The sequence below is a fragment of the Saccoglossus kowalevskii genome, chromosome 3 (assembly GCF_978046115.1).
Source record: "Saccoglossus kowalevskii chromosome 3, keSacKowa6.1, whole genome shotgun sequence".
In the NCBI taxonomy this organism is placed as follows: Eukaryota; Metazoa; Hemichordata; class Enteropneusta; family Harrimaniidae; genus Saccoglossus; species Saccoglossus kowalevskii.
In genome coordinates this window covers 11,878,864-11,900,580 of record NC_140643.1, presented here as the reverse complement: position 1 = coordinate 11,900,580, position 21,717 = coordinate 11,878,864, and the positions used below count along the sequence as shown (strand labels likewise).

General features: G+C 33.3%; 1 protein-coding gene across 1 annotated transcript in view; it reads right to left on the bottom strand.

Moving 5' to 3' along the window:
* LOC100368431 (A disintegrin and metalloproteinase with thrombospondin motifs 9) overlaps positions 1–11,976 on the bottom strand; it is a 61,410-nt gene extending 49,434 nt beyond the window's left edge. The window contains exons 1-5 of the mRNA XM_085497284.1: positions 11,963–11,976; positions 11,492–11,513; positions 7,958–8,080; positions 7,335–7,415; positions 5,585–5,712 (exon numbers count right to left, since the gene is read on the bottom strand). Coding sequence (XP_085353410.1) covers positions 5,585–5,712; positions 7,335–7,415; positions 7,958–8,080; positions 11,492–11,513; positions 11,963–11,976 — 368 coding nt within the window. The remainder of the gene's footprint in view (positions 1–5,584; positions 5,713–7,334; positions 7,416–7,957; positions 8,081–11,491; positions 11,514–11,962) is intronic.
* Positions 11,977–21,717: the final 9,741 nt, after the last annotated feature.

Here is a 21,717-nt window from a genome sequence, read left to right as displayed (position 1 = left end):
GCTGAGTTTTAGAGGGGTGTATTGCATTTGAATACCTTTACTTCATAAAAGTTGACCATCGTCAAATGTGTATAGCACATTATTAAGTACAGAAATACCCAACAAATACTTTTGCGTTTGTCAAATCCCACACGATGTTTTGGCACCCCTACAACTCTATGACATTTGTTTGTCCTGTTATTACATACGATTTCAAGCATAACGCAGTGAGCAGAAAATTACACCACAGCAATATTACATACATAGTTTGCAAGTAATGTCAGGCTCATCAAAGGGTTGTGTACTGATCAGGATGTGACCCTCACCCCTCTGTCATTTATTTGATAAACAACACAATCTTCTGTATTCAAAGACATGTAGGTATTCAGGAATTATTCAATTGCAGTATGCCAACAACATTTTCAAGGATATTTCCACCCATGAATTTACCTAATTTTATTTGACTAGATAAAACAGTCATTAACTTTCTCTCCATTTTTCATAAATTATCTCAAACATCAATGGTGATCTACTTTTTTGGAAATATCTACTATGGACTACAACTATTTTGTTCATCTGATATTCTTCTTATTAATGCATCCGATAAAACATTACAGCCACAAAGGTCATACTGTCCCCACCCAAACTGGCCTAGATAGTTCTTTTAGACACAATGTACTCAATGTCCACATAAAAAACATCCTTCACCCGCACAGAATAATGTTACGGTTTTGACCCAAGTGCCATCAAATAATATAAACAGATGACACAAATTTTGATGAGACCTTGTCACAGTTATTACGTCAATGATCTGCTGACTACTGTATTCAGATAACAGTGTTGTGAATTCAGTAATTAGGGCAAAAAAGAAAAAGGGCAAAAAAAAACAAAAAAAAAACACGTTTTGCTCCTGGTCATCACGCACCATCATTTTGAAACCCGCATACTGATGAGGTGCACCATGTACGGTAGAATGAAGCAAATGTTTGTTTTGTTTAAGAGGATGTTTTAGAAACCATTATTTAATAAATATTAAATAAATATCATGCAATTGTGGTATTGATACATGTATAATCTCAACACAAACAAAATATTAAACAGTGCATTTTTTTTCAATTTTCCCTAGGTAGAGAAGCAACAATTATTTGTTGTTGGCCGCACATGTAGGCATATACATCACAGCACTGTAATTATTATTGACAAAGTAGATATATACAGGCTCTCGAGACAGCCAAATAAGTGACCTTTGTTCATATAATTCCCTACATGTACAAAATTGATGACTTGTATGTCGAACTCAATAAAAGTAAAAGGCCCTCAAAACCTCCTCCATTTGAACAATATAATAGTCAATTCCTTAACCATACATCAACACTGACATCTTTATATGCAAAACCATTTTTCCAAGAAAAGACTATCAGTGTCATGCACAAATTATGAATTGTGTGGTAACTAAGCTTTCAACACTGAGTCCAGGTAAATTGTATCCATACTATACTGGGTCCACAGAAAGTCCCTACTGCTATATCTATATGAAGTTGAATGTTAGCTAAATGTTATGGTGTAAGGTTCAATGATTTATATTTGATTCATATGTAAGTTATCACACAGTTGTTATACTGACCTAAATAAGGGGGGGGAGTGGCTGTACTCGTGCAATGTTCCAAATCTAGGCTTGTTTGTTTATTTAATCCCTATAAGCATTAATATTCTGCACTGAAAAAGATGATTTTTTTTCGTCGATTTCCAGAGTCCGGGAAAATGTTGATATTGTGTGGTAGTAAATGTTATTCTCTGATATCCTAAATTCAGCGTTTTACTGTGACTTTTGCAAAATTTATATAACCTGAGAAAGAATCCACTTATATAAGTAAGAAATTAGTTAATGAAAACAAATTAACAATCAATTATAACATTTCTTACTAAATATTCTATAACATTTTTAAAGTCACAAGAAAAACAATGACAAAAACAACAATGGTGAGAACAGACATTTTCAAGTTCATCAACATATACTTAGAGAAATGTTTTATCTAATAATTATCTTTGAATGGTGAATAAATTTCAAAGCTGTTACCAAAGCTGAATAGGAATTCAGCTCCAATTGGTATGGGGTTATCTATTAAAATGATTTGTGTTTATTACACACTCTATTGCATCACGGATGTCCTTGGCATAGTTTGAAATGTGGGCAGTATCCAACAGAAACAAAACATTGGCACATGCTTGTATCATACAAGGTTTTTTCATTAGAAAAAAGAGAAAAACAACAGATTTTTGTTTACAACAAGATTTGGGTGTTTTGCTGTACCGATAGTACTGTGTTTGCTCTGTTAGAAGGGCATCTCTGAAAATTGTTTTTATTATTCTTGATTATATTCTTAATTATAATGACCATAGACACACCTCTATCATTTATGTGACAGCATTGCTATTAACAGAGCAAAAATGGAAACCTATGTTCATTGGTTAAGGATGATATCAATTCAAAATATGGAGGATTTTTTTTATTGGGTTTTATTATCACACATTCAATAATAGTAAGATTACATCCAAGTATTTTAAAGTTATTATTCTATTTTTTGAATACAATATAAAAGTGTATAAAGCGCTGAAATATAATGGTAATATTTTGTTTTTGATGATATTGTTTTGAGTCCAGCTGGAGAGATCCCTGATTCACCTATGATGCAGTCAAAGAATATGCAAACAGCTGTGGAAACCAAAGCCAGACACTTTCTCAATGTGTTCAACTGATTGTTTTGAAATACAATAAATACAGCCCAATAATATCAACAAAATATCAGTAGCTATAAAATTTGTTATTACTAGAAACTATAGTAAAACTGAAAGAACAAGCTGACCTTTCTGGTGTGACAGCCATTATAATTTATTTTCACCTCAATCAAGTGGCATAAGATTATATTACATTTCAAGGCTGCAATGTGTTTATAAGTGAATACCAAGTCTGAAACTGACAGGAAAAAGTAGCTGCCTCACTACATAGCCAGTCCTAAACCTAAATTATGTGACCTAGTGTACTAAATAGATATGATTATTGATACATGTTGAAATTGGGTCCACCCTCATTTCAACTGGGACAGGGAGATTGATAAGGATTAAAGGTTAATGTTTTCAGTGAAATATTGGCAAGTCAGCAGTCTTACAATCAGTAAGATCCAAGCAATTACATGCACTGATGATGTCATACAAAGTTTTGGTACGATGTATCACTGCAAAGATAACTATGCTTCAAGTAAATGTAATGACAATTGGAATCAGCTGTGTTATGCTCTTATGCAACCTTTTGATCTCTCCCAAATCTATCTGTCATTCCACAAGACTTGATCTGGGTGTGAGTGAAGGCATAGCAGGCAAACTATCTAGGCATAGCTGTTTAAGGAAGGTGGCAGCTTACACATTTATAGGACGACAATTTAGGGAAGTTGATCACTGAATACCCAAACTACATTGTTGTTTTGAATTATGTACCTCAATTATTTTCCAATCCATGAAAGTGAAAGTAAGGTTTAAAACTATAGGTATATCATAAAGTCAAATTGAGGTTCCTTTCAATTTTTATTTGTTCTCTGTTATTTATTTGATGGAACATTTCACTCAGCAACATAAAAAAGATTTGTACTGCTTTTAGAATTCCACATTTTTTACAAGTTAGCGCATTAGGAATGAATTTAAAGCATTGTAAAGTTCATTACTGCAGAAACATTTTACAATACTGTATTCACTTTGTGATTTACACAACTGATTTGTGGAATCTAAACTAACAAGAAATACACACAGAATTTCACCTCCAAAAAAATAACAAAACATATAGTGAGTTTTTCAAGCAACACATGCATGGCACCTGTTCCAAAGTTTCAAATGACTCATTATTTGCTATCGAAATCGATCACATACCACCACTTAATTCTCAATTTTAGAATTGTTTAAAAGCATTTATCAGCGTATTAAGAAAAGGTGTTTGACTTTCTGATGTGTGATTTATTTAAAAAAAAAATGGTTTATAACAAATTGTTATATATTATTTAATTTATTACTGAGGTAGGTTGCATTTGTGGGTAATGTTTGAAGGGATGTTGTGTTTGCACTGTATCTTGTTCGATATTAGACAGATAGCCATGTACACAACAGTAATGCATGTAAAAAAACATGTGCTACCTTTAATTCTTATTACGAGAAGTTATATTTCACATTTCCAACGTTATATCTCATCCATTGCACATTACCAAATTTCCAGAGTTTTTTTATCTTGACTTTGATGAACATGTGCCTATAAATAGCCGAGGCTATTATTTTACGAAAGTTAAAACTTCTAAAATATCAAATTGAATGCCAAGGTCATCACTAATAGACCTAGGATACAGAAAGACTTGAGAATATGTTTATAAACACCCTACCTATAGTGCACTTGACATTGGCAAATGAGATCCCCTAGAGAGAGATTCAGAGCCGACACAGCCAGATTACTAACAAAACATACAAGACTTCCATTGGTGAAGTTAAACAGAAAATATGTCTTATGAAAATATCCATTTGTGAACTTAATTCTCATGCTGTTATTACATCTACCTTAGAAGGCGGGTTGAAAAGAAATAAGTTCAGACTGTCAATTTTTTCAAATTGACAATTAGGTTACATTTAATTTACTTTATTTAGCTACATATATTTGTTTCAAGTTCAACATATTTTATTTTGGTGTTGAATTACAATAGCCAATGAGAGATTGTAGAAAGTATCTCATTCGCAAACTTGACCTGAAATCACCTATTAGTGGGATAGTAAATTGATATGCTATGATAGCTTATCTACTCCAAAGTTTTAGGAAGGCTTAGTCAGCTTAAGGACACTTATTATAAATTCATTCCATCTTACTTGATAAAATCCAGCTCACACAAATAAGATACTTAATATATCCACAAGCTCATCAACAGCCTCACTGAACTCTTGAGGTTCTTCAATGCTCACATTTCATATTCGTGAAATTATATTCTTTTCTTGGGAGCATTTTCATCGCCTGGCAACCACAACCAGTGAAAACAATGGTCAAAAACTCATAAAAAAGTGTACTTTGTGCTAGTTAACTCTTCTGAACAGTGTAACAAGATTACCTCTACATGTACAATATTTATAAATTTGGTTGTTCGGGATTGTCTCATGATTGAGTTTGTGCTGTGCTCGACTTGAGTTGTTTTTATCAGCTCTTCAACCACCTTTCCACAGCAGAAAATGCAGAGCCAATAGAAAAGCATGTACAGTGATGCACATCGTAGCAACATAGAACGTTCTGTGACCTAGCAACGCTCTGAGAATAACAGCATCCAGTGTCAAAACTAAAAGCTAGACTGTGTAAATTAAAAATATACAGTCAGTGACATCATGCGTCCATTTCACCCAAATGTGTACTTGCCACCATATTGAACTGTTAATACAACGCAGTGTGTTGTGGGAAAATCAACGTGTTGATCAACACAAATCTAGCACTTGCAACACACAGCATCCACTGCCTTTTAATAGTTGTCTTTAGTAGCATGTTTGGGAATAAATAAAATTGACAGACCAATGTAAAAGGTTCAATTTGACTCACCTGGTTAACAGAATAGCAGTATCATGATGATTTGGGTGACTGTCATCTGCAGTGTTTTGTTCTTGCTGCCACTGGCAGAAATGATTGAGTGTATTCGGTGCATGTGAAGATATTTTTGGAGAATCTTTCTTCTGAAAAATTGAATATTTTTCAATACACAAATATAAATACATTGACTGAAACAAGACAAATATTTCATTTGAAAGAAGACAAATATTTCATTTGAAATCAGTCTTATTCAAATCTGAAAGAGACAAAGTGCTTGCATATTGTTTAGACATTTTATGACGGTTTGTGATTCGCCAACTACTTTTACACCTCACCATAATCTACAGTAATTATCAACCCAATATGTGACATCACTGCATGACTTATACAATATGCCTCTGCTGTTCGTGTTTATAAATAATTTACATACATGCATTTGTTGAACAATTGCAGATATGTTTTAGGATTTAATTTTCGCTGATTTCACCTCAACAATGCTTTTTGGTAATTAAATGAGACATTCAACTCCTTCTAACATAATCCTCTTTTCTCTGATACAGCATCCATCTTGTCACAAACCTTGCTCGAGGCAGGCTACATTTCTAACAATTACCAGAACTGAACAGAAATAAGTTAATCAGGAACAAAGCAGAATACTAAACTTAATAATGCTACTTATTTTGTATAGGTATACTAAATAACCCAACTGACTGACCTAATATTGATTACTGACCCGACCCAGTATTGTGAGTGCAAATGGTTGTGAGAGTGATTTGCATTGCTTTGCGATTATTAGCCCTGGGCAAAGCTTAGTCAAGTCTAAAAAGGAATGCAGCTTGTAACAAAGTTGTATCTAAATCATGGAAATCTTATCATTCTAAGACCATAATCAACTGTAATACCCTTGAGGGAAACTAAAAGTTCAATCTTGCAAAGCATCATGGGTAATCAACTGATTGAAATAAACCATATAGTACTAGGGTAAATCTGTTGAGATATTTTCAGTTGTAGTATGGAAGCTTGGACCATCATTCTGACTATAAAGTGAACCTTAGAAAAGGTAACCATGTTGTTAGTCAGTGTGTGCTGTCCCAGTCCTGATGAGAGAGAGATCCCCAATACTGTGTTTTGCTGTTGGCAGATAGAATACCCAACCTTTTGTGTTGCAATTTACAACTATAAACACCTTAGCACTGATAATATAGCATATATTAATAGTGATTACTCGTGTTTGAGTTTTTTCCTAGTCACACAGGAGGGCCAATAAAAAAGTGACAGTGATACTGAAAAAATAAAATATAGTCCTGATTCATTAGTAGATAGACATTGGAACCAATATTTGGAATATTTATCATACACCATGAAAAACAGTAAAATATATTTATTAAAAATAAAGGGGGCAAGCTGTTGAAATCATCTCCTCACACCTGACTGACAATTTTGCATGCTAAACTACGGTAGCTTAAAAAAGATGGTTCAATAGCAAGCCTAAATTATTTGTGACCAAATTGTTCAAGCTGGCTTGAAAGTTAGAGGGTGACAAAAAAGAGAAACTGTTTTTTAATAGATAAAATTGTACAAAATCTCGAGAGATTAAAACTTGAAAATAAGATTCTAGTGTTTAATTATTTGATTAAAGATGCATTATAGTTATACGAGTGATAATAATTAGTGATTTCCCTTGACGCAGCAATGGACCAGGTTATTGTGATATCTAGTGTCATTGCTGCTATTGTTCATAACTTTAAAAATCTTTACTTACCTGTTCATCAATGACAATTAACTTGACCACAGTTATACTAATAGAGTTACCAATTGATTTATCTTTGTAAATGCTACTTACCTAGAAAATATCAAAGTATGTTAAGATATTATTTTGAACAAGTTATCACACTTTATATATCATTCGTAAGATTTAAGGCCCTTTGAGCTGAATTCAAATTTAGCACTACTGAGCATGTTACTGCACATATATGCAATGCGTTATGGGAGATATCCTCCCATTGTATAGAAAAACTAGTATCATCCTGGAAACTCCCTAAATTTTTTTTTAACGATTTCACAATGTTAGATTTCATATCAATACAACTTTTTCATCCCATGTTACCGAGCAAAAATATGAATAAATACAGGAACCAGTGTAAAAATGACAATTTTGACCATTTTCCATGATATTTTAGACTCTTGTATCACAAGAAAAAATCATCTAGTGACCCCAATTTTTTTTGTTCATTTTCGGTATTCTGATGGTATGAACAGATAATAATGAAGGCATGACAAATATGACATATAATCTTCAATTTGATTCAAATGTTTTTAATAATTGTGAGAATATGTATACCAATAATATACTACATAACACATGGTGTGACTACAAATACTTACTAATGCCATGAGAGTTAGAACATAGTGCTCTAAATCTCCGCCATGGTAGGCCAACATCTTACTATCAACTGCTATCATGGTTTCAACAAACCTTTCATATGAATTAAATCTTTTCTGACGTGATTTTGTTGATCTGTTGGTATGAAAAAGATTTGGGTTATACTTCTTATGAGTATTACATTGTATGGGTAAAAAAACTATATTTTTGTACTTTTAACAGCATTCTGGATTTATATCTTGACAGAATCCTACAATGCTACTGTACACTGTTTTAATTTTGCTGCTAGGAATTTACACGAATAAGGATTTTATGGCATTTGTGAGGCAAAATTTTGAAAAAGTCATAAACCCTAGAAACATTTTCACTATCTTATGAAATTCATGAAAATTCGTCGATTGTGAAATTAAAGCTGTTTATAATATAGAATCTCATGTACAAATAATGCAATCTCATCTTAGTGTAGTCAAATATCATGATAGACATTTTGTGCTTTCAATAGTGTCAACAATGTTATCACCATTTTTGAGTTTATTCAGTGCATAATATTTTGAATGAATAATCATCGTATATCAATGAAGTCCACTTTGATGTATTACAGACATTTCTATAGCATATTAATAGTGCATCAAAAAATCATACATTGATTGGAAAACATCTTACTGCAGTTACAAAATTAGTAATCTGGAAAAATAAAACTCAAGTTTAAAATAAGCATTATATTTTTCACTTTTAGTACATGACAGCCACATATAATCTTTATTTTTTCTTGAAGACATCTAACTAGCTTTATTTTAAATTGGAATCCATCCTGATTATTAAAAGGCACACTGGTTGTAAATAAAATACATCTTGTAAGAGCAGGACCATCCACTATGTAAACCAATCCACATAAATTACTATAACACAGCTTGGTTTTCTATTTATGTAATATAGCACATCATAGGGTGTAGGTGGTTTGGCTTTGATGTTTTCATTAACCCAATGGTATTCATTAAATCTAATAAAGGGGTAACAATTTTATGCTATCCTAATTAACCGCAAAGAAGTTGAGACATTCCAAATACAATAAACCCACACAAGAAGAAAAGTGAAACAATCAATTAATAAATAGTACAGGTCAACTTTGGTATGAAAACGTTTGGGCTGTTTTTAGTTTTTCTATTAACCCACATGACCTACAGTTTTGTTGGAATTTCTGGTGTTCCCTTAAGAGGACTAATGATGTAGTCAGTCTGACAGGGAAAGAAGTATACATTAAGATTTCTCTGATTTAAGGAATAAATTAACATTCAGTGTTTTTTACTCTGCGGTAGGTGATAAAGAATGAGAACCAGGTAATTAGTATAACACAGTAGGGTTGTGTCGCCCTCTGTTGGTGGCTTCAGTTGTGACACTGAAATTGAAGAAGGTTGTGCAGATTGGCCAACAGGCAGCAGCATTATGATCATAACCATTTTTTTGTAAATGACAGAGGTGAGACTATTGTCAAAATAAGATTATTTCAATAATCTAAAATACATATAAATACGATTTTATGTGCGCTTCCGAAAGAGAAAATACAGTAATTGTCATATTAAACACAGCTGTCTATCACATTCATAAAACTTGGTGGTCAGTCAATTATGTAAGTCACACACTGAAGTACAGTGTATTGGTAGAGTCTATTTTTCAGTTGCAACTTCAAATTATGTAAAAATAATAACATTTGTATATTTTCTATTGAGCTGAATGTTGCTTATAGTTGTATGCATGAATGAAAAAAATCAATCAGAGGATCATTTAGGCAAAATAAAATTTTTCAATTATATTTTCAAACCCTATTTTTTAATTACAAAACAATTAATATCATGATAACAATAGGATTCATCTGTATGCTAACCACAGTACGAGCATGTTCGAAAGTGTTATAGACACGTTCAAATATCTTCCTTATTTGGAAAATGTGCATCATATTTATATTACATTTAAACACGTCCTTTGTTTACATCAAACTTAGCAACATTGTAGCATGTGGAATCATGCAGACACGAATACTTTTCGCTAGCATTTCAGGTTGTCATATCTCACACATTATGAGTACAAGAAGAGAAGATATATAATAATAATAAGATTATGACGAGAATAGTAACTACGTGCTGGTTGATACGAATGCCGTATTGCCTTCGTCAATATATTACAGTCAATATATATTTCGGGAATAACCTATATTAGTATATACTAGTAATTATTTTATAGCAATCAAGTGTAATAACTGTCACTTTGTACTTTTCAAATTGTCAGACCTACATTCCTGCATGTAAGCCATATAGTTGGCACAATCTTGGCAGATGCATGGAGATTCAAATAAGGAGTATGGTATTTTACTTTAACTGGGTACAATCAGCTCAATGATGGACATTCTCCAGTCTTGCATGCAATCCCTCAGAGAATAAGGCAAAACAAATGGATGTACTGTGTTAATGTTTGACAAGTAAGGGATTATGTTACAAATCATAGATTAAAAGGGATGGGGCCTACTCAAATGGGATAGCAAACTTCAAAATAAAAACATCCGGGACGCTTCCTCTTTAAAGCTCATGAAGCAGATGGAGATTAAATAGACAGGTCAGAACTTTCAGGTCTAAAACAATATCTAATCACACATTTAGCTACCAAAATAATATTAAAAATTATTACTTACTTAAGATTTGTATTTCTTTGAGTTGATTTTCTCTGTTCACTCTGAAGAAGTGTATGATGATGGTGATCTGCAAGAATAAAAAGATTAAAATTGACAATGGTTTTAAAAATCAATGTACTTTTCAAAGGCAGATAGGACGCAATCCAATCCATCAATAAGGTCAGCACATGGTTGCTCAATTTTGCTTTGATGAAAAAGCAACATGGCTCACTTTGAGCAAATCTTTTCATCTGCAAGTTTAAAAATAACAATGTATCGATTACTTTTGGTGTTCCTATTTGCAGTATTGTCATGAGCTCATCGTTACAAATTTAAAAATAACTCACGTAACTAAAATGTAACAATTTCGCTGTCACAGTAACCTACGTTTGTGTGTGAATTCAACTGCATAGATTCTTGGTCACGGTATTTTTCTTGACAATGCATGAGAGAAACTATCAAATTGTAAATCAAAATTGGAAAAATTCTTTGGATTCTTGTCACCTTTCTGCATATACTCTTGCTAATCAGTTAACTTTTGTGTATAGACATGTATTGCATTGAATGCTGTAAAAGATTGCAAAAGTTAACCAATTGATAGGAAAAATATTCAGAATGGGTCGCATTTTGTATTATGGCATTAAGTGCTTTAACATATTTTAGAAAATGGGTACCGAGTACTAATGTTTCTGAAGCTAGATCCCTTTTTAAACCAAAATTGACTATTTTTTTAATTAAAAATGTGACCATAATGGTGGGTAAAATAAGAGAAATTACAAAATATGCATTGTTTTATGCATCACCACAGAATTTGATCAAACCGACCATGTTTACTTTTTGCATGAACTCTCACAATAAAAAAGTCATGGTTGTCATGTTTTCTTTGATCTTGCCTCCTGAGTGTTGTTCAGTGTTCTAGTTCAGTGATCAAGTGTACAAGCTCCTGTTTCCGATTAAGGCAGAGCCAAGAGTTTGTCATCAAAATATCCTACACCAGCCTTTGAAACCCAAAATTGACCCTTGTAAATTATGTACACTGCAATAAAAAAAACAGTCCAATGTTTTGACTTTGACACTAATGACGCCAGACAGACTTGGATTTTAAACAGCAGACTTTCCCTAATCTTAGTATTTCTAAAAGAACTGAAAGATATGGTGAGAAATGTCCTTGGTCCTGATTTGTTACCCCCCTTTTAAACTGTCATGTCAAGTGATTTCACTGCTAATCAGTTACAGTACTAATGTGCTGCAGACCATGACAAATACACAATAATATAAGTATACTACCACTATTTCAGAAACAGATACATTTAAAGATATGCTTGCACTTTTATACTTGAACTACCATCTGTGAGCCATTTTTATTGAACCAACAAGCTTAAGATCATTTTGATGAGACATAAAAACTTTGTTTTTTGCATCAATATGTACTAATTTTACTAGCATGTAAATTAATCCCACCAAGTGCAATGTCAGGAATAATCCAGATCAGTTTACTCCAGGGGATATGATTTCTGAATCATTAGCCACTATTGGGACAGGAGGATCCAAGAATGGGTTGCCTAGCTAAAAAATGATTTCTGAATCATTAGCCACTATTGGGACAGGAGGATCCAAGAATTGGTTGCCTAGCTAAAAAATGATTTCTGAATCATTAGCCACTATTTGGACAGGAGGATCCAAGAATTGGTTGCCTAGCTAAAAAATGATTTCTGAATCATTAGCCACTATTGGGACAGGAGGATCCAAGAATTGGTTGCCTAGCTAAAAAATGATTTCTGAATCATTAGCCACTATTGGGACAAGAGGATCCAAGAATGGGTTGCCTAGCTAAAAAATGATTTCTGAATCATTAGCCACTATTTGGACAGGAGAATCCAAGAATGGGTTGCCTAGCTAAAAAATGATTTCTGAATCATTAGCCACTATTGGGACAGGAGGATCCAAGAATTGGTTGCCTAGCTAAAAAATGATTTCTGAATCATTAGCCACTATTTGGACAGGAGGATCCAAGAATGGGTTGCCTAGCTAAAAAATGATTTCTGAATCATTAGCCACTATTGGGACAGGAGGATCCAAGAATTGGTTGCCTAGCTAAAAAATGATTTCTGAATCATTAGCCACTATTGGGACAGGAGAATCCAAGAATTGGTTGCCTAGCTAAAAAATGATTTCTGAATCATTAGCCACTATTGGGACAGGAGGATCCAAGAATTGGTTGCCTAGCTAAAAAATGATTTCTGAATCATTAGCCACTATTGGGACAGGAGAATCCAAGAATTGGTTGCCTAGCTAAAAAATGATTTCTGAATCATTAGCCACTATTGGGACAGGAGGATCCAAGAATTGGTTGCCTAGCTAAAAAATGATTTCTGAATCATTAGCCACTATTGGGACAGGAGAATCCAAGAATTGGTTGCCTAGCTAAAAAATGATTTCTGAATCATTAGCCACTATTGGGACAGGAGGATCCAAGAATTGGTTGCCTAGCTAAAAAATGATTTCTGAATCATTAGCCACTATTGGGACAGGAGGATCCAAGAATGGGTTGCCTAGCTAAAAAATGATTTCTGAATCATTAGCCACTATTGGGACAGGAGAATCCAAGAATTGGTTGCCTAGCTAAAAAATGATTTCTGAATCATTAGCCACTATTGGGACAGGAGGATCCAAGAATGGGTTGCCTAGCTAAAAAATGATTTCTGAATCATTAGCCACTATTGGGACAGGAGGATCCAAGAATGGGTTGCCTAGCTAAAATAATTTAAAACACATGAACAAATGATGGCCATCAGTTGTATGATGTTTAGGATTAACAATTTCAGGATTTAGCCGTTTTTTTATCCTGATTTTTAAAGGCAGCTCCAAAGGAAATATGTACCGATACCATGCTCATCAAGGCAAAGAGCAATAGCGGGGGTGGGGGGTGGGGTGGGGTGGGGGTGTAATTCTGTAATCACTGTAAAAATGTGTCATGTTTCCACAGGCTAGACGTACAACGTAATCAATCAAATATTGTTAATGTTGGCCAAATTAGATTTAAGTAACACTATTAGCTCTGAAACAATGACATCTACTTTGAAAGGCTGAAGGAACATACATGTACTGTATGATGTAAGAAAAAAGGAACTTGAAATTATTCCCAATTGCATGCAAGAGTTACCGGTAATTTTCTCTTCAATATTGAACACTGTGCTATAAAGAACTTAAACAAGCATCAAGTTTCACAAGTTTGCATTGATAAATAATTCAAATACACCCAAATAGCTTAAAATTAAAAGTAAACAATATCAACTTTCAACACACAAGAGGACTAATGTTAAAAGTAGGCCAGGTCTTCTTATATCTAATATAAAGTGTGCCAAGGCTAAAACTACTAAATCATATGTAGCAACTAATGTCAAAATAGAGTCTTGGTACATATTATATACACAGACCTACAGGGTTGAAAAGACATGCACATTTGCTATCTTAGTTTAACTGCAATCTTATATTTCTTATTCAATCAGTAGAGTAAATGTACTTTTTACTGTTCAGGCCCAGCAGTTTAAAAAAAGCATAAAAATGTAAAACTGAGCAATATGTTTTTTTTTCCAAAACTGATGCATACATTTTAATTTTTATAGTATTCAAATTCTCATCAAAATAGTGCTTTAATTTGGGTTTTTCATGAATATTTAATTTATTTTTTCTAAAATTCTGTCATAAGATGCACGTTTTTAATTGATGCAGCTGATGATCATAAATTTGAGTATTGTGTTACATTTAAAAACCTTGAATACATGGCTACTTTATAACAATATATTTTGAACAAATTTGGGGAACAAATATTTCTTCCAAACAAACGTCCCAGTTCCCACAAATTTTTATTGTCAATGGTCATTTCTGTCATTTCTAGCTTTAACAATATAGGGGTTAAATACAATTCCCATTTGGATGACCTACATTGAGTGTCAAAGTCAACTTCTGTCACCTAATCTTTTCAATAATCTTCTAACAATTTTGATGAAGACCTGATGTAGCCAACGTGAAATTCTGTCAATTTGGGACAAAATTACAAAAAATACATAAAAATATGCAAAATGTACAATTTTTACTTAAAATGTTGTGGTGGTTGTGTCAAAAACATTTTTATGAAAAAGTATAAGCAAAACATGATGTTTTAATTTATTTGACTTTACATCCAAAGGTAATTATAAAAAAACAAATAAAAACAGAGAAATCACAGAAACTCCATTAAAAGAACAATGCAAGTCTGTTTCCTTCAGGAAGGAAGTATTGCTGCACTGTCTCCCAGGAAGGAGTCCAAATACTGATGGTAATGTAATCAATTCCATATCCCTCCCAATCTGAGATGCATTTAGACCAGTACAGCACAGACTATACACACTAGGGACACACAAGTGTGAAGTATGTTAAATGACTATCAAGGTTACCAGATGAGTGACAAGAAATAGTATCTTGCCATCCAGACAGTGCATGTAAACTCCACCAGGAGACATAGAATTGAAAATGGGGTTACGGCAATGTATAATGGGGACAGCCACCAGTCAATAATTCCCTCTAGGCAAATTACGGAAAGAAAATCAGGAGAAATTGATGAAAGAAGTGTAAAAGGTGGTTAAGTGCAGATGCTTCCGCCTGACAAAATCACATCATGATGATAAATGAAATGAAGTTTCTATAGTGGTAGTGTTACCATGATATATTAACATATATTATATTACACCAAAGTGAATTACCATATTTGCTTCATCCATCAGAAACACATGCACTTAACTAAACTGACTTGCAAAACAGTTTACTTAATAGTAACCAGTATGTTTCAAACAAAGCCAAAGTAAACATTTTTGTTTAGATGTACACTTCTATTGGAGATATGCAAATAAGTTTACTGATGATATAAAGCAAATATGCAGATGAAGACTACATGAAATCAAACAAGAAATATTAATCTGAAATAAATAAATTTATATATTCTCACATCACTGAATATAAAAAAGAATATATGATAATATCACAAATTCGAAAGTGATCATTTACAGTCTTAAGGTCATGGTAAATTATGATGCAGTTTTTTAAACTTTTTATCAACAATTTGTTTTGATAAATTTGAGCCAAGTAAAATAGTAAATTGCGAGCAAAACTGACAGGGTTTCACTTGGTTTTTCATATTCACAATGGTTGTGAATGTTGTACGCACATAAAACTTAATGCATCTTTTATACACAATCTTCCCTTGATAAAAAAACATTCATTCCACATAATTAATGGTGAACCACTCACTCTCCATTGGTCCCTTGATTATCTTTTACAGGAAACAACTTTCTGCTTTCTTTGTGTTAAAATAGATGAAGAAAACAACCCTGAATTTATGGAGCAAAATAAGTAATATCTGAATAATTCAGTATATAATAAGTGCAATTTTGCATGTATAAGCACTTCTATTAAAGATGCGCTTCTAATAGATGAATACACTACTGCATATTGTTCTAAAATTTTTAGCATGATGGATATTTAATATTAAAAGAATGAAAATATTGTTGCATACTGGTACAACTACCCATTTTCAACTCCAATTGTGTTAAATATTCATGAACTTCATGAAGTCAATGCCTTGATGAGTGAGTTTCCTTTGGTGCCCTTTGGTTTTCCCTTAACAATACTATATTACTAAGGCAAAGGGGTGCCCTCTCAAATCTAAAGTTCAAGTATTTAAGAGTTTTGACAGAAGATACCTATCTATTTAAAATCTTATATTCAAGTTTGATGGATCCCATCATTTCTATTAGATTTTAAAAGTCTTTCCCACCAACTTGAGCTTCCTCCAAGGTCAATTACAATGGGTCAGTTAAATAAAGTACAATCCACCCTACATTGAGATGTACATGAACTAGTTAAGTGTTCAATAGTGCATGTCCATACACCCTACAAGCATTCCCCTGTGATTCATAATATTAAATGAGCAACTAAGTTAGTCTACAGCTGTGTTGGTGGATGCTTGTTGATTTAACAGTACTCCATCCACTTGAAAATATTGTAACAATAATACCTTAACTTTGCTTGCACACCTTGTAACAACACCCGCACAAGTTAATAGTCAAGGGGCTTGTGGGGAAAAAGCTTACACCGCCGGTATTAAAAAGTGGGAAAACAACACCAAAACCTTGACTTTTGTTATTGCTACGCACCACTAGCGAAATACAATTCAGATTGCAAAAAGGGTAAAAAAAAGATAACACACAGGTGTATAAACCCATTAGGGTTAACTGTCAGGAAATTATCAAGAAAGATCAACAACAATATCGATTTAATTAAGAGGTATACTTGACTGAGTTGAGGATATTTACAATACTGGCACCAAAGCTGTGTTCATTACAATTACAAACACTTTAACCATATTTGTTTCAAAAATAGGTTTTCAAACAGCGTAAATCAACTGGTGAGACACGCTGACATGGCAGATACACTGCAGAACAAAAGTAATCATTTCCTCAACCTGGCACTCTCTATTTAAAGAATATTGATATGTTTATCACTTTGCAATCCAGATACCAACACAGGTGTTACTGGACTATTATTATCAACACAACTGGCCATGTGTTTTATGATGATTCAGTTAAAATTATTAACAGGTGCATTACCAAGGCGCTTTAAAGAGATTAGCAATTAACAGAATGATTGATGCTTATGAATGAAAATAGCAGAAGAGTTCAAGGCAATGAACTAGAAAAGTACCAAGACAAAAACCAGCAGGGGATATGGCTAGATATATGCACATGTTTATAGAGCTTTTAGTATGTCAGTAGAAGTCAGAAATGAGACTGCACTGGATTGCTTTCATGTAGTTAAGATTTGTCTTGACAATTCAAGGTGGAAATCTTGAATATGGCATCACAGGACACAGGAGAATGCAATATTCTAATATATATATATGTATATAGTATATGTTTTTTTAATACAAACGGGGACACAAAAAAATTATTTTGTATTTCTTTCTAGTATCCAATAGCAATCAAGTGTCTAAATAAATATACATTGATTACACTTTAAGGTAACCCTGTCCAAACTGAGCAGCAATGGGTTTGACAAATTGTGGTATCTTTTTATTAGGGATTACGTTAACCCCATATTCTGCTTCCCGGACTCCAATTATTGAAGAGGGACCCAGTTTTTCAGGCAAGCTGTGGTCCAATCTCTAATAATTAAAAGTTATCCAGAGTCAAATTTCAATTTCTTAAGATTTGAAGTGGGATTGTCTTGCAGAGACACTAGCACAAACCCTGTAAATTTATACAAGCAAATCTATGAGAAAGGGACTGGCAAATAGTGTTCCATTTAGTCATTTAGGTATTAAGTTTACACAGGGTTGATTTAGCAGGTTTACTACATTTTGAACAAGAACAAAATGAGTAATAGTATACTGGGGTTAAGTAAGCATACATACTTGACAAAACTGTACTGATGATTGTTATAATACAAGAACAGACAAGCAGGAGTCAACATTATTTGCACCTGAGATGAAAATTCAGCTATCTACCACTTGACCTTTTATATGGATAACCTGCTTACACAGAAGCACTGGTAAGTACACAATAATTGTTAGTATACAAGTTTAAACCGATAGCGGCAAAACATACAAAGTCAGCGGAATCTCGCTATGTATGACTATGTAGACTTCGCCTGTCCTAAAATCAACAATACTAGTATAACAAGAACCCAATCATGAGAACTGTAGATTCTATCCTTGTCCCATAAAATAAATCTGAACTGGTTGATCAGTGACAGTTGGCTGATATCCAAACAAATTAATGAATCTGGCTGGCTTGCAGTATGTGCAGAGGATAAAAAACAAGATAAATCATTAAAATGACTGTAATATTTCATGTTAGTTGACATTGGTCATGAAAGGGTGAAGATTGTAATGTTAACATTGTTCTCTTTCTGTCAATTTTATTACCAACTAACTGCTCACATATGACAAATATTTTCTTAATGGTCATTATTACCAGATTTTCAGCAGTTTGTCTCATTAGTTACACAACATAAGTTTTTAATCGGATGTTACATATGTTGTCTAAAGACAAATAAAGAATTAGCTTACATGTACTGCCCAAGTGTATAATGAGTGCTAATAAAATCAAAATATTGTAGGCATACCAACTGTTCAATTGGATTCCCAGATAAATATATGCAATTACTAGTAGAAGATACTTGATTTTGGAGAACTACTACAGAATTTGTTAGGATGAATAAACAATGAAGAATAAACGCCAAGATGGAATGATTATGAGAAGTACGCTAAAATCTGTATTAGAAGTTGCATCCCTAATAGAAGTTGCACAATTGAGAACTAAAAATTCATGATTTCTCATATGTGTACATGCTCTAATAGATGCATCCTTCTGTTCCATTTTTAAAGATGCTGCAGCTTCTAATACAGATTTGCCTGTCAGAAATGGTGGCAGGAAATTCAAGATGTGAGACCAGTAAAGGTGGTGAATTATCAGTCAAGTTTCATTGCCAGAACCTACATTCCATAAGTCTGTTTAAAACTATAGCCTATGTCTATGGCAGAACGGTTTTGTCTGAATTTGTTTGGAACTGTATGTTTTAATAGCACTCTTTTTATTGGCTGAAAGTTTGTTGCAAGGGATTCTATAGCATCATTGACTGTTGTTTATACTGTGAAGGCTAAGTGTTGTTATTTTTTTATGTGATATAGCAGGGCCAACCTGGAGGTTCAACCAAATATGTGCATTATTGTCATACTGTCGCACCAATTTCAAATTAACATTTGACAATACAAAAAAAATGAGACTCTTCAAAACTATACATATTTTAAGAAATAACATTTTCTAATCAGGTACATCACTGAACTCTAAGACAACCTTGAAATATACTACTATGATCAACTATTTTATTGCCAACATGTGGTTTCCCACAATTAAATTTTTAATGTTGCTCTCAATGTTGAATAGCCTAAAGAGAATAGGCAGCTCAGCAAGTGGTAGAGTAGAAAAAATAACAGTTCTCTCTATTATGATTTGTTGAAGGAATACAATTTAAACATGTTTGATGGATACCATAGTCTGTGTTCCCCAGTGTAGTCTAACACTATGATACTATGAAAGCACTTTCTTTCTGTTTCTGTCTTAAAATACTTTCAACATTCTAACTTACATGTGAAGCAAAGTTTGATTCCCAAGGTAACATTACCTCACTTTGTAAAATCTAAACTTGTTTTGACCTTTTTTGTTCTGAAATCGTCTGGGAACATTTTTCACATCCATTTCTAAATAAAATCTGCCCTCATCGCTTGACATCATGCCCTAATGTCATGATCCTGGGCACCCTACTATTATGTCTCTGAGGTATGCCAACGGTGCATATATTACGTTGAAATGAATGAATCGTTTGTATTGGAATACTTTCAGTTGTTTGGTCAGACACACAGAATTACTTACTATAATATTGTTTTAATTTTGTGAGACAAATTTTCAGTGAAAATCGTACAATTCTGTAGCAGTGAAACGTATCTCTTCCACCTTCACGAATACTAGTACCATAAAATTGTGAAAATAACTAGCAGTGAAATTAAAAGGTTTACAGTAATCAGACATACAATTTACAGGAGGAATGGCCATAACCAAATTGGTCAAGTCACCATGTGTCAGTTTCTTCTCTGTTATCATCAACAAGTATGGAAACACATTGACACACATCCCATTCACATGTTAAAACTGGCCAACCATGTGGATGTTGATACATCCTTAAACAACTTCAAATCTGCTTCTCAATATTTTTTGCTATTCTATTTTCTGTAGGTATTACTGATGGCAGTACAAATAGGAACAATAATTACATGATGACTTTTCCCGTATCTAACACTTCTAGAACATGTAACTAGTACTACCAACATATCAGGGTATTCCCAGGGATAAAGTATGAATTGCTTCAACAATAAATGGCACAAAGAGGTCTATTCATAGAGGAATACCTTCCTAGGTGCAATAAGAAAGGATTACTTTTCTTTAATATACAACTGAGATTCGGATCAGAGTTTGTTACTGATGGATTGTTGAGACTTGATACAGATTTGTTTGATGTTGCCTCCAGTGTAATGGAATTTTGCCAGTTGGCTAAGATTGTTGTGTCTGACTACTGAGTTGTGATGACAAAATCATTGCAGAAAATAAATAGAAATGTGCGGAGGTCTTTCCCAACAGTAGCATCATGGGAGATTGTAACATCTGACATTGGAATTTCAAACTCCAAAGGTGAAGGTCATTCAATGGCCTGCAACACCCCCCACAAATCAGGAACTGGCATAATATTTTGTTTGAAATTCATAATAATTATTTTTTGGGCTGCAAAAGATCAATATTGCGAATTGTTTCTGCAAAGTATAAAACTGGAAGCCCCTGAAAAGGGTGTTTGAGTATGCCACCTCCAAGTGATGCATTGGATTTAATCTCTTCTGCCCATATTCATGTATTGAAAATGTACTTCTAATAAAAACATACAGTATTATTTTTATTTCTCAGAATCCCATAGAAATCTAAGATAATGCATACATTTCCTCCTATTTAATATCTGAATGCAAAACACTGCAATTACAGAAATAAAATGAAATTTTAATTTTATGACAAATTGCAAAACTGGAATTTATAAAAAAGGAAGTAATTCAAATTCTTTACTACCGGTATGCTTCATATCCAACCTTATATTTTACATGTCTCTCTTTTGAATTGCTCTACAGCAGCTCACATCTGATACCCATAGGAATCTTTCAGCACAGAATGTGGAAGCTCTGACTGCTAGAAATAGCAATACAGAACTTGTAGACAGATGACTGCAATCCTTATATTCAGATAGCCTTAATATTGAAGCTGTTTAGCATGATTAAACAGTCTCTAACTGAAGACATCTGAGAGCTATACAAATGTATATTGGAAGAAGATTAGACTTCTAAGGTGGTCATAATGTGCAAAGTGATATATCTATATGTGGGCAGGCTGGTTAATTCATGGGAAATGTACTGTGATTCTTCACATGTTAAACTTTAATCATTTTATAGGTACGTGCTCAACACACAAG